At 43.5% G+C, this 13,872-nt stretch overlaps 1 protein-coding gene across 3 annotated transcripts in view; it reads left to right on the top strand.

Annotated features, from left to right (window-relative positions):
• Positions 1-6,479, top strand: part of RCL1 (RNA terminal phosphate cyclase like 1) — a 68,361-nt gene extending 61,882 nt beyond the window's left edge. For all 3 annotated transcript variants that reach the window (XM_054500941.2, XM_054500942.2, XM_054500943.2), the window contains one exon: positions 5,532-6,479. In XM_054500941.2, coding sequence (XP_054356916.1) covers positions 5,532-5,682 — 151 coding nt within the window. In that variant the 3' untranslated portion in view covers positions 5,683-6,479. The remainder of the gene's footprint in view (positions 1-5,531) is intronic.
• Positions 6,480-13,872: the final 7,393 nt, after the last annotated feature.

Below are 13,872 nucleotides of genomic sequence, written 5' to 3'. Positions count from 1 at the left end.
TCTCTCACATGCTTCAAAAGAGGGGTCTGGTGGGAGGGGCTGTGTTTAAAGGTGGGATCTGGCAGCCTGTCAAATCCTGGTCAGTTGGGATTCAACGGACCCATGACCACAAGCCTCATGGCCTTTCCTGTTGACTAGCAGTGGCAGTGGGAACAACTCACCTTTTGAAAATACATAGGAAGCCCGGGTGCGGTGGCTCACACCTGTAATCCCAGCACTTTGGGAGGCCGAGGCGGGTAGATCATGAGGTCAGGAGTTCAAGACCAGCCTGGCCAACATGGTGAAACCCCGTCTCTACTAAAAATACAAAATTAGCCAGGCGTGGTGGCACATGCCTCTAATCCCAGCTACTCGGGAGGCTGAGGCAGGAGAATCACTTGAACCCGGGAGGCAGAGGTTGCAGTTAGCTGAGATCGCACCATTGCACCCCAGCCTGGGTGACAGAGCAAGACTCCGTCTCAAAAAAAAAGAAAATACACAGGAAAAGTTATCTCTGTGCTCCAGAATTCTCTGAAACCTGCTTGTCAGATGGACTAGAGGCTTTCATGGAAAAGTCAGTTGCTTTTTGTTTTCTGAAAATCATTTTGTCCTGGGGAAAAAAAAACCCCTCACTTCAGATAATCATTCTCTATGTCAGGTGTTAAAATCCTTTACACAGGAGTTGCATAGAGCCCCTACTGCCTAGAATGGTTCTTCTGAAAAGCTGCTATTTGCGCTGTGTGGGTGGTTACTCATTGAGGGGCAGAGCTGCTCTCGGTGAGCGGTGGGTCTCTCTTTGCCCTGGCTTTGTGGCTGTGTGGTTGTGTCTAGGAAGTGTGCATCTCCAGTGTAGTGCTGTGGAAGAGAGGGGCAGGGAAATATGAACTCAAGAGGCGGTGCCTCAGTGCAGCTGCAGCTGTGGAGAGCTGTTGGGCTGGGCTGTGGAGAAGGACGTGGATCAGCACTGGACGAGACTTTGTTCAAGTGCATGTAGATACAGGACGAGCTTACTCTTCATTTGCTTTTCGTTTTCTTAAGGAGGCTGTTTGCTGGGATTTAATATTGTCTGTGGTTATTTTTCAGGTTCTGAGCATTTTTGCTCTTCAGTATCCCAGCTACCAGAGACATAGGGAGAATGGGGCTAGAGGTGGGGGAAAGATTCTGAAATGTACCTTAATCTAGTCTCTTACGCAGTCTTCCTTGGACAGGCTGAGGAGTTGGCAGAACATAATGTAAAAAGTGGAACTAACTTTGCTTTTTCTAACTGTTCCAAAGGCTACAAGTACCCCAAACTTGCAAATACACAGGCCTGCACACTCGAGCCTGTGTTCTTCCCATCCTTCTCCAAGAGATCAGAAGCAAGCTGAGGCCCCATAGGAATTCTGCCAGCTGGGGAGGGTGTCTGGTTTTTCAAGCACAGTTGAGTGATTCAGAGTGAAGTAGGCTGGGTGAGATCCTGGGAGCAGAGCATGCCCCAGGCCTGTGTTAGTTTGAGGCAGCAGCAAAGGAGAGACCAATCTGTTTTCTCCTTCAGATGCAGATGAGTGGGTGAGATGGCTGGCCTTTTCCGGGTTGCCGCCAGCTGGAAGCTTTGCCCACAGATGTGGACTGTTTATCTGTGGTTTGATGTGTTTTCTTTTTTCCCTAGGACAGGATGGGGGAGATGGTGGGATGGATAGAAAGCAACAACGACAACAGAAATTTAATTGGTTAGTGAGACAGGAAAGCCAGCAGGGAAAGCTGACTTCCCTTAATTGCCAAGAATGTTGAAAATTGTTTCTCAAAATTACCCCAACTCCTAAATTCTATCCAGTGCCTCTTTACTGAGAACCTTTACAGTGCCTTGTTTCAATAATGGGGTCAGTGACGGAGAAGAGCCTCTTTACTGAGGCTAAATTCTATTCAGTGCCTCTTTACTGAGAACCTTATACAGTACCTTGTTTGAATAACGGGTTCAGTGTTGGAGAAGAGCATTGCCGTTGAGGTACTTAAATAATTTAATGAGGGGGAAGGGGACAGTGATACATAAGCATTTAATTAGACACCATGAGAAGAGAATGCTATGGAAACCTGGAGGGGTGGGAAAGATCGTTTGGGGTAGGGTTTATGGGCTAGGAAAGGCTTCATAGAAAAGTTGACAAATGGGATGTTATTTTAAAGGTCGAGATGAAGTTGCACATTCCTAGGTGGAAGGAAAGCAAGGAATTGGGAGATTTTTCTATGAGCATCCAGCACTGACCAGAACTCCTGCCCTCTAGGGTTGTTAATATTTCACCTCTTAGCCCCTGATGCACTGGTCACTTCAGCCACAGGGTCAGGAATTGTTCAGGCCCCCTTTTCTCCATGTAGCTGTTTCCTTCCTTTAACTAGATCAGTGCTCTTAGCACAGAGGGATGGGGATGGGAGGGAAATTCATCAAGGCAGGCTTTATATGTAGTTTGGTATACACCGAGTAGGGATGAGAACCAGGATCAGTTGTTTTATAGCATGGCAAATATGTATTGATTTCTTTATTTTAAAAAGCTTTATTGAGAACCAATTCACATATGACACAATTTACCCATTTTAAGTACACAGTTTAAAGGTTTTTTAGTGTATTCACAGACTTGGGTAACCACTGCCACAATCTAATTTTAGAACATTTTTACCACCCCTAGAAAGAAACCCTGTGCCAGCTCACAGTCCCTCCCATTCTTCCCACTCTCCCCAGCCCCAGGCAACCACCAATCTCCTTTCTGCCTCTGTGATAGATTTGCCTATTGTGGCTTTTTCATATTCTGTAGATAGAATCATACACTATCTGGTCCTTTGTGACTGGATTCTTTCACTTAGCATAATGTTTTCAGGGTTCATCGATGTAGCATATATCAGTGCTTTGTTTCTTTTTTATGGCACACACACAAAAAAATCTTCCATTGAATGGATATACCACATTTTATGCATTCATCAGTTGGTAGACATTTGGGTTGCTTCTACGTTTTGACTCTTGTGAATAATGCCATTATGAACATTTGCATGCAAGTTTTTGTGTGGGTGTATGTTTTCATTTCTCTTGTACATATTCCTAAGAGTAGAATTACTGTATCCTATGGTAACTCCCTGGTTAACATTTTGAGGAACTGCCAGATTGTTTTCCACAGCGGCTGTACCGTTTTACATTCCCACCAGCAGTGTATGAGGGTTCTAGTGATTCTGCCTTCTCACCCACACTTTTGTTATTGTATGTCTTTTTATTATAGCCATCCTATTGGATATGAAGTGATATTTCATAGTGGTTTTGATTTTCACTTCCCTAATAACCAATGATGTTGAGCATCTTTTCATGTGCTTATTGGATATTTGTGAGGAAATGCCTGTTTAGCTCTCCCATTTTTTTTTTTTTGTAGTGAGTCTTACTCTGTTGCCCAGGTGGGAGTGCAGTGGTGCAATCATAGCTCGAGTAGCTGGGACTACAGGCTCCTGCCATCATACCTGGCTAATTTTAAAACAATTTTTTGTAGAGATGGGGGTCGTAATAGACTGGTCTTAAATTCCAGGCCCCAAGCGATTTGCCTGCCTTGGCCTCCCAAAGTGTTGGGATTACAGGTATGAGGTACCACGCCTGTACTCTCCCATTGTTTAATTAAGTTATTTGTCTTTTTATTATTGAGTTGTAAGAGCTGTTTATATAGTTGAGTTGCCTGACCTTTATCAGATATATGACTTGCAGATCTTTTCTCCAATCCTGTAGGTTGTCTTTTTACTTTCTTGATGGTGCGCTTTGATGCACAAAGTATTTTAATTTTGATGAAGTCCAATTTATTTATTTTGTCTCTTATTGCCATCCTTTTGGTGTTGTATTTAAGAAATGGTTAAGAAACCGTTGCCTAGCCCAAGGTAATGAATATTTACTCCTATATTTTCTTTAGTGAACTTTATAGTTTTAGCTCTTACAGCTATGACTTTGATCTCTTTTGGGTTAAGTTTTGTGTGTGATGTGAGGAAGGGGCCCAACTTCGTTCTTTCACCTGTGGATATCCAGTTGTTCCAGCATCATTTGTTGCAATGATTATGCTTTCCTCGTTGAGGAAATTAGCCATAACTGTGTGGTTTATTTCTTGACTCTCAATTCTCTTCCATTGATCTATGAGTTTAGCGTCAGTGTTTTTAAAGCTCCTTAGGTTATTCTATGTGCAGTCGAGATTGAGAACCATCTGGCCAGAGTGGAGAGTTTGGCTGGTTTGATTGGGAGACAGTACAGTGCGAGATTTTTGTAATACTTCACTATAGATGTGCAAACCATCATTCTTCACTAAGCCAGTGTTCCCTGACCTTGCCCAATGAGACTTGCCAGGGATTCTTGTTAACAACATAGATTTCTGGCCTCTGTGAACTGGGGAGTACAGGGCCTGGTGGAGGGTAGGGAGGGATCAGCTTTGTGTGTGGCCTATGATTCTGGGCTCTTCCATATGGACACTTCCTACCAGTTGCAGGTTCACCATAACCTTCAGGAATCTGTGTATTTAATGAACTGTTCAGGTGAGTCTTATGGTTAGGCTAGCTGGGGTGATGCTAGGTCTGCCAGGCGAGACCATTAGAAGCCTGTGTACCTGCACTGCGGTTCATCCACAGAATTGCTCTTCCCAAGGTACTCTTGGAGTGAGGCCATCACCCTGTGATGCCATTGTCCTTGTCGTGTTTACTGTGCACACTTCCCCGGCCACCTTGTTTAATATTGCCTTCTGCCAAATATGTACAGATACTGTCGTACCCACAGTTCTTCCCCGTCTGTGTTGTTTGCTTTGTTTACATTACATAGCACTTTTCAGGAATAATTAATTTATTTATCTAGTCTCTATCTATACCACTAGATTGAAATCCTCCTGAGGGAAGGATTTTTATTTTTATTTTTTTTCATTTGAGTGCAATATTCCCAGCACCAAGAACAGTGCCTAGCATACAGTAGGCACTTGATAAGTATTAAGTAAATGTAAGGGTATTATTGGAGAATGAAGGGAGGGACTTGTCTGTTTCAGCATCAGTAGTCATTGTGCTCGTTTTGAATGTCATGGTGCTGTGAATCATGGAAATAGGTGTTTCTGTCTTTGTATAGGCCACTCAAAAATCATTGCCTAAGCCAGGTACGTTGGGACACCTGTAGTCCCAGGTACTCAGGAGACTGAGGTGGAGGATTGCTTGAGCCCAGGAGCTTGAGGCCAGCTTGGGCAACATAGTGAGACCTCGTCTCTTATTAAAAAAAAAAAGTCATCACCATATTTATGTCCTTTTTCTGCTAGGTCTGAACTAAATGACTTATGTGTCATGTACTAACTTCTAACCTTTTTCCTCCCAGTTTAATTTATCTTGCTGTATTGTATGTATCTCTGCAAACTATCTAAATCTTCTTTGGAAACTGGCTGGCTGAAAGGAAGTACTATTTAATCAGATTTGATGAGAAGGTCTTAACTTCAGCCCTCTAGGTCTGGGAAATTAAAACCTTGGATTCTAGGTGGTAGAGGATAATTTTTTTTTTAATGAATTTCTTTTTATTTATTTATTTTTTTCCTTTTTAGGATAGAATTTTTGCGGCATTTGAAGAGCTTTTTCCAGATTATGTTTAAAATTGAAACCAAGCCATGTGGTGAAGAACTCAAGGGCGGGGATAAAGTGCTGATGACCTGTGTTGGCATTGGTTTCTCCAACCTTAGCAAGACCCTCAAGTGATAACCATCACAAGATAAGGCCCCAATGCCTACAGACAAAGCAGAAGCTGCCACAGACACCAATGGGACCAAGTCCAAATGGATTAATCCAGGACAGGATAGCCACTTGCTTAATTTTCTGTGAAGAAATATCAATATACAAATAAAAGACATACCTGTAGCATGTGGTTTCCAGCTGTTTCTCCAGTGGCATTGCCATTGCCCAGGAGGGGCCCAGTCACCATGAGAGCTCCCTTGCCTTACCTGGTGGAAGAATGTGCCTTCAGGCCACAGTTGTGCTGCTAGAACAGTCTCATAGCTGCAGTTCAGCTGTGCTTCCTCAGCCTACTATCATAGGCTTCCTTGGCCGTCTGTCGTATGGCTGTTTTCCAAACCTGTGGAGTCTGTTACTGTTCTTTCTGCAAGGACTCACCTACTTGAGCCTCGATTTTTGTTGTAGAGATTAAATGAGATAATATGAGTGGCAGCTCTTCATGAGTCCTGCAGTGCTAAGCAAATGTCAGAAATTGGTATATTAGACTATTTATCTTTTGTCTTCTGAATGGATTGCTGTCGTGGACACAGACACTGATCTTCATCTGGTTCATTGTATTTATATGTGAGGGATGGGTGGCTGCAGGGGTCCAAGTAAGTTATTGGGATTTTTTTTATATTCCAGGTGTGCTATACATTCTTATTTTATTTTCACAATAGCTCTGTGATGTAAATGCTATCTCCATGAGAAAATTCACAAAGGGTGTTTTGTTCCTTTAAAATGTATAATGTAAAGACATTAAATCTCCTCACTTAAGGATCTAAGTGTAATAGTCAGGGTCTGGGATTTTACCCTTGCAAGCTAATAAGTTAGATTATTACTTTTTTGTTGATGCTACCAGAAGACATGAGGATCCTGGGTCAGAGATAAAGAACTTTACTCAGCATAGCAAGCAGCATGAACTTCATGTTTATATTGATTTCCCCTGTTCCCCAGGTCTCACAGTGGACATGGAGGGGCCCAGGTAGATGCTATGCATGTTACAAGTTTGCATCATAGCCAAAGAACTTGTTATATTTGGGGACTCCACCTCTTTCATGGCAAGCCTGTTGTTTCACGTGCAGACATTACTTCATCCCTTAAGACTGCCTCCTGCAAACACAGTTTTGAGAAAGAACCCAGGTAAGAGCCTGCCCAGCAAGAATATGCAGGAATACCAGGATCCATGGCAGATTTCCCCTGCCAACTAATAGAGTCTGCATTTGATATGTGCATAGGCTTGAAGTTTGTAGAAGGGGAAAGATGTACTTCTTTCTACTAGAATTCCAAATGGTGTCCTCCCCCGGTGGTGAACTTTGCCTCACCACTCCCTCTCAGTACCTTTTTCTTTTTAAGTGAAAAGGGGCTAGAGAAAGGCTATGCTTTGATGTCTAGGGGTGTGGGAGGATGTGGAGGTAGAGAGTTAACCTTGAGGAAGGCCAGGACATTCTGGACTATGACATTCTACTGAGAGCTTTACATACTGTATTGGTAATGTGCTCTTGGTATATAACAAATGCTCACAAACTTAGTAGCTTAAAACAATACCTCTTTATCATTTCACAGTTCTGAAGGTCAGATATCCAGACAGGGCTTGGTTGAATTCTCTGCTTAGAGTCTCATAAGGCTGATATCAGGGTGTCTGTCACCTGGGCTGGGCTCAGCTCTCATCTGAAGGCTCTGGGAAAGAATGTGCTTCCAGCTCATTCAGGTTGTTGGCAGAATTCAGGGTTGTAGGACTGAAGTCACCTGTTTTCTTCCCATTTTTCTTGCTGGCTGTGAGCTGTGGACAACTCTTAGCATATAGACAGGCACTGCCCATATTTCTGTCACCTTCAAGCTGGCAGTAGTGCATGGAATCCTGGTACTTTGGATTCACCTTCCTTTTGATACCAGCTGGAGAAAACATTGCTTAAAAATGACTCATAGCACAATAGTCCTACCTGGATTATCTCCCTATCTTAAGGTCAACTGACAACAGCAATACTAGATTTGTGTTTAAATAACCAGGGGCTGGGAATCGTGGATTACCATCTAAGAATTTTGCCTGCCACACATACTGCAGTCTTACCTAGTGCCGCTGACGTTCGAACTCAGATCTGCCCATATAGAGCTCAAATCCAGAACTAAGGGGCACATTGCTTTTGGAATACCACATACCTGCCGTTCCTTGTACAAGCTCTGGAAATGGTGCTGTTGGTCAATGTAGGGTGGCACATAGAGGCCAGGCAGATTACTATAAGCAGTAGAGGGGATATGTGCTACTGTCCACTGCAAACCTGGAAGTGTCTGGTGTGGTTCCAGCCCTGCATCTGGCAAAGCTGCTTCTGGAGTTGGAACATCTGGCAGGAATGGTGATCGTATTGCCAAAAAGAGGACAAATTTAATATTTATTTAAACAGCTCACTCCCAGCCCCTTCTCAATTCCCAAGAGAAGCAATGTACCATTCCTTCGGGCAGAAACATCCTTGCTGTTTGCTGGGACATCTTAGAGACTATTCAAATCCTGCATTCTCTTCCTTTTTTCTAGCTTAGCTCCTGGTTGGTCCACTTCCTTGCTGGGGTAGCTTGAAGCGAGAGATTCCAGCGTTTGGGGGCTTGGTTTTCTATCTTGGTCTTTCTGTTCCTTTCTGCTGATAGAGATAGACCATTCTGAGTTAACGGCAGCAGTTGTTCAATGGGACTGTGAGTTTTTTAGGCAGATAAACCTGTGAACTTGTTAGGGGTCATGGTAGAATCATTCTTTGCCTTCTTGTCATCTACAAGGCCCTGCTTCTGTCTTTCAACATCCTTTAACTACATTCCATGCAGACTCCAGCCAGCCTCCATCATGATGATTTTACCATAGTGGTCAAAACAATTGCTAAGGGGTGGGAGGAAGCCAGTGTATTGCAACATGACATGTTGATTGGGAAAGAGCAACAGGGAGGACCTGATGAATTCCACTAGGCAGCTAAGCCTCAGGGGTTTTGTTCTTTTAAAAAAAATTAAATTCTTTTTTGAGTCAGGGTCTCACCCAGGCTAGAGTGCAGTGGTGCAATCCTAACTCACTGTAACCTCAAACTCCTGTGCTCAAGTGATCCTCCTGCCTCAGCCTCCCAAGTAGCTGGGACTATAGGCATGAGCCACTGTACCCAGCTAATTAAAAAAAATTTTTTTAGAGATGTTGTCCAGGCTGGAGTTTTTGTGTTTTTGTTTTTGTTTTTCCGATTTAATTTTAAGTTCTGGGATACCTGTGCAGGACGTGCAGGTTTGTTACATAGATAAACGTGCCATGGTGGTTTGCTGCACCTATCAACCCATCACCTAGGTATTAAGCCCAGGGTGCATTAGCTATTTATCCTGATGCTGTCCCTTCTGGGTTTTCTTTATTTTAAAAAATCATTTCCAAAAAAGTGGTAAGATAGCTAATCACAGACCCAAATTATAAAAACAAAAATTCAAGTTGTACCATGGTGCCTGTCCTCACACCAAACAGCAGAAGACAATGAGGTGGCCATTTTCTGTTAGGTCTTCGTGTTGGGAGGCTGCTAGGTGAGACCAATCCTGGCACTTAGTTTTATGGCCCCTGAGTAGAAGAGTTGAAGGTGGTAGAGAGAGGCAAAGGAAGTAGGCAGGATGGTGTACAGAAGGCTGGAAGCAGTTGATGAAATCAAAGGTAGTTGGGGACACTGGAGCATCAGTGAAACAGAATTTCCAAAGTTTTGTCAGTGCCTGAGGTGAGGGTGGAGTTCAGCTGGGGGAGGCGGAATCAGAGTGAGCTAAATAAGTGGATTTACTGGGCTTTCGTTCCGGGGTCCGAGGAGTAGAATGTGGGGTTCCGTTGACCTTCCCAGTTGGTAGTGTCAGACCTGGGGTGTACAGGTGGCAATTTTAGTCTGTGATGAGTGGGAATGCAGCACTGCAGGGCCTGTGCCCACCCAGGATCTCCATTGTCCCTTACTCCGGAGCGGACGAGAAGTAGCTCGCACTTGGTTTTCCATGTTCAGATGGTGCTGGCCTGTTCTTTAGAAGTGACTGAAAGTTAATGGGATTGTCAACAGGCAAGCTGGGCCTTTTTGTACTTTTCTTGGCCACATCTAAGAGGCCATTTGAGTGGAACAGTTTATCAGTGTTTGGCATCTAAAGAAGGCCGAGCCACGTCACTCCAGCAAATGAAAGCTGCCCGGTTGTCAGGGGTTGCCCAGGTGTGGGGCTGCCCTCCTTCCTGGTCGCATTTGGCCCGTACCTGTCAGGTAGTCCGACCCCCAACCCTGAGCACAGGCCTGGGGTCAGCACCTGTTTTGAAACATCCTAGATGTTTCAGGTATTCAAGTGTCTCTGAGGGCTCGGGACATTCTTTATTCCTGTTTCCTCCTCATTCCCAGCCCTCTAAAGAGCCTTGTGTCCAAAAATCCTCAGATTGCTTAATTTGTTAATTTATTTCTGCCACAATTTGGGACATTACATATTTCAACTGATATAGAAATCAGAGGCCAACTTAAAGACAAAAGATAATGAACGAGCCTGGCTAAAAGATATGTGCCTCCGTGTGTCTGTTCCCTGAATACCCTGTTACCACAGCTGCGATAGAGTGCTTGGGCTGCTGCCGGACTCCCTGGGGGCCATCTGGGCAACTGGTCTCCATCTTGGGAGAAAATGATGCCCCAAAGGTAAGGCCAGCTGCTGTTTCCTGCTACATCTGGGATGGTGAACCATCCTGAAGTTCTTTGTAATCTTCAAGGAAGTCTGTTAGTGTTTGAAATGGTACCTGGCTTCAGTTGTGGCAACCCAACCTCAGGCTGTTTTAGGTGCTGTGTGCAAGCACTTGTTTCCCGGACCCTCCCACATGCTCCCCTCTTGGTCCGAAGCTCTGTTTTGACCACCCTGCTATTTTACCCATTATTAGACAATGAAAGTCATCGTGCCTAAGATCTATAAGCTTTGAAGGACCTATGAAATGCTTGCAAGAAACCAAGAAAAATAATCCTGGCTGCAAATCATGCAAAGAAAAGAGCAAGAAAAATATCTACAAAATAAAACACTGTACAGCTTAATTTTTTCAGCTTAATTGTTAAAATATTGAGAATAATATAGGTGAGAATTTCTTTTTTCACAAGAATTTATAGTTTTAGTATCTGTTCTGCCAAAGTGAGCATGTCACAAGAATTTCTAAGTGCACGCAGTGATTGCCAAGGAATCATAGCTAAGCACATTGAGTTGCTGATCACCAAACCATTTAAAAGGCAAAATTATAAATAGCTTTTCAGAGATTTGGGATAGGGCTATATTTTTTTTCTTTCTTTCCTTTCTTAAGTTTTTAAAAAATAGAGACAGGGTTTTGCTGTGTTCTCAAATTCCTGGGCTCAAATAATCTGCCCACTTCAGCTGCCCAAAGTGTTAGGATTACCGGCATGAGCTATCACACCCGGCTGAGCTACATTTTAATATGTGTGGTTCGATAATGCTCTCATAACACACCCAGAAAGTAAAACCATCTAAGCCTGCCCCTCCTCTTATGGAGCCACCTCCTCAGTCTTAAAGCCTCAGCTTTTCGTGAAGAAACCCTCTATCCCCACAATACACCCACTGCTACATGTTCTCATAGATGCCTCTCCCTGTCCTTATCTTAGTACTCACTGCACCCTGTCGTTGCTTAATTTTCCTCTCTCTTCATCTATGGTGGTAGGGGCCATCTTTTAAGATTTGGTGTGTCCATGATCTTAAAGTTTTTAAGTTTCTATTAAAAATCAATTATATTATTTGTGAGAGAAGTTTTTGGTTTCTTTTTTAAATAAGTAAAAGAAAGCTGGCTGGCTTCTTGAATTTCAGTAGTGCATTGTGGAAATAACACAGGCTTAGCAATTAGACCTATGTTTGAATCCCAGCTGTGTTAGTAGCAGTGTGCTAGCCCTCTGTCCTTCTGACCCTTAGTTTGCTCATCTGAAAATGGGAATTACCTTGTGTCCACCCTGGGATTGAGAAGATTTATTAAACATGTGTTTGTGATTAGGATTCTTTTTAGTTGTTTGATCCTTGGTAAAGATTCAAAGCAGATTTCTGCATAACAGGTTAATGTCAGAATGAGTCACAGCGTTTATCTTTAACATCTAGTACTTGGGTGTACTCAGCTAGAAGACCAGAGACAAGCTGTAGCACCTACATGTGGGTTGAGGTCAAACTGTCCCATGACATATGTTATAAGAGTTAAAGAGAGGGCCTACAGGCATCTCAGTGAGTTCACCGTGTTCTAACACAGAGTGCCAGGATCCATCTAGTTGGCACAGAGGAGAAAGCCTGGCTGACCTGGCAGGTCCTGAAGCCACTGTGTACACCAAACCAAGCTGAGTCGTAAGGAACTCCATCCTTTCCTCTCCCACCAAGAAAGGAAAAGAATCGTAATCTCTAGTTGCCAATTCTGGAATTTTATGTGTCAGCCTATGCTTCCTGTAGCCAGCCTGGGGCTGCATGAAACATCATGTAATAGAAAAGGTCAAACAAGCCTAAGGCTCTGGTCTTGGGTCTTCTGCCTAAGGCATACCTTTGAGCAAATCATTCAGCTTTTTGAACCTCAGTTTCCTCATTAGGATATGAACAAAACCTACTGCAAAAGACTATGAAGACTAAGCATGTGTACCGTACAGGCCCTGGCAATACTAGGCATTAAAAAACTGTGAGTTGCCTCCTTGATTGACGGTAGAGCGAAAGTCCAGAGATACAACGGGAATGTGGAAGTCAGTTTAACTTGGGTGAGTCCTAAGGCTTTGAATTGAATAGAACATAGTTGCAAATAAGAAATTGACTCAAACAGCAGAATTTATAGGCTTTTTAAACTAAGAAGTTTAGTAGTGCATTTAGCTTCAGGTAAAGCTGGATCCAGGGTTCAAACAATGTCATCAGAATTCAACTCTCAGGCTGAGGTGGGAGGATCACTTCAGGCCAGGAGTTCGAGAATTCAACTCTCTCCCGTCTCTGCTTTCTGTTGTGTTGTCTTCCTTCTCCAGCAGGCATTATTTTTCATATGCTGTTTTTTTTTTGGCAACCCTTAAGTACTGGATAGAGATTCTCTACCCAATACTGAATCCTAGCTGTGTCAGTAGCATCGGGCTGGGCCTCCATCCTTCTGACCCTTAGTACCCTCATTTGAAAATGGGAAATATCTTACCCACCCTGGGATTTATTGGGTAGTGATTCTCTCTATTCAATACTTAAAAAAAAAAAACAACAAAAAAAACTTCTATAAAAGCTGTCAGAATTGTGTCTCCCTCTGTTGAACACAGAGCACCCCAATTGACCAGATCTGGGTCCTGTTCTTGTCCCTAGAGTGGTAATGATGTCAGCCTCACCTAAATTGTATGGACTGAGAGGAGAGGAAGAGTTGATTCTCAAAGGGAAGTCTGAATGCTTTTATAGAAGAGACAATTGATACTGGATAGGCAGAAGGAGCAGTTGTTTGCTGTAGACTACATTGCCTAATTCCTTGAATATTCTCAGAAAGATCCTCCACAATACTGCCTGCCCACCACCATCTTTCACCATCCAGAATCTTCCAGCATTGTGGTATAGAATTGAGTGAACAAGGATGAATTCACCTTAACAAATGATGCCCAACAAAGGCAAGATCATTGGACTCAGAAGGCCAAAGTTATCATGGTTGCTTGGCAAAGATTTGTTATATTAGCCAGTGGCATTCTTGGGCTAGAAGGGGGAGCAGTACTCTGGATGGTAACCCAGAGGGAGGAAAAGTGGCAATGACCAATTCCAGGTGTGGGAGCAGCATGGGTGTTGTGGGCCAAGAGGAGGGGTTGGGGCACAGCGTAAAGAAAAATGTCAGTTGATGCTCTTGCTCTCTGTCATGGTCCTGCCTTTTCTTTTTTCCTTTTTTTTTTTTTTTTTTCCTAAGACAGAGTTTCACCAGAGACAAGCTATGGCACCTGCATGTGGGTTGAGGTCAAACTGTCCCATGACATATGTTACAAGAGTTAAAGAGAGGGCCTACAGGCATCTCGGTGAGTTCACTGTGTACACATGTTGCCCAGGCTGGAGTGCAGTGGCATGATCTTGGCTCACTGCAACCTCTGCCTCCTGGGTTCAAGTGATTCTCCTGCCTCAGCCTCCTGAGTAGCTGGGATTATAGGTGCCCACCATGATGCCTGGCTAATTTTTGTATTTTTAGTAGAGATGGGGTTTTATCATGTT

This window comes from Pongo pygmaeus, chromosome 13, assembly GCF_028885625.2.
Source record: "Pongo pygmaeus isolate AG05252 chromosome 13, NHGRI_mPonPyg2-v2.0_pri, whole genome shotgun sequence".
NCBI classification, from domain to species: domain Eukaryota; kingdom Metazoa; phylum Chordata; class Mammalia; order Primates; family Hominidae; genus Pongo; species Pongo pygmaeus.
The sequence above is the reverse complement of the archived record's forward strand: the minus strand, read 5'-3'. Positions and strand labels throughout refer to the sequence as shown.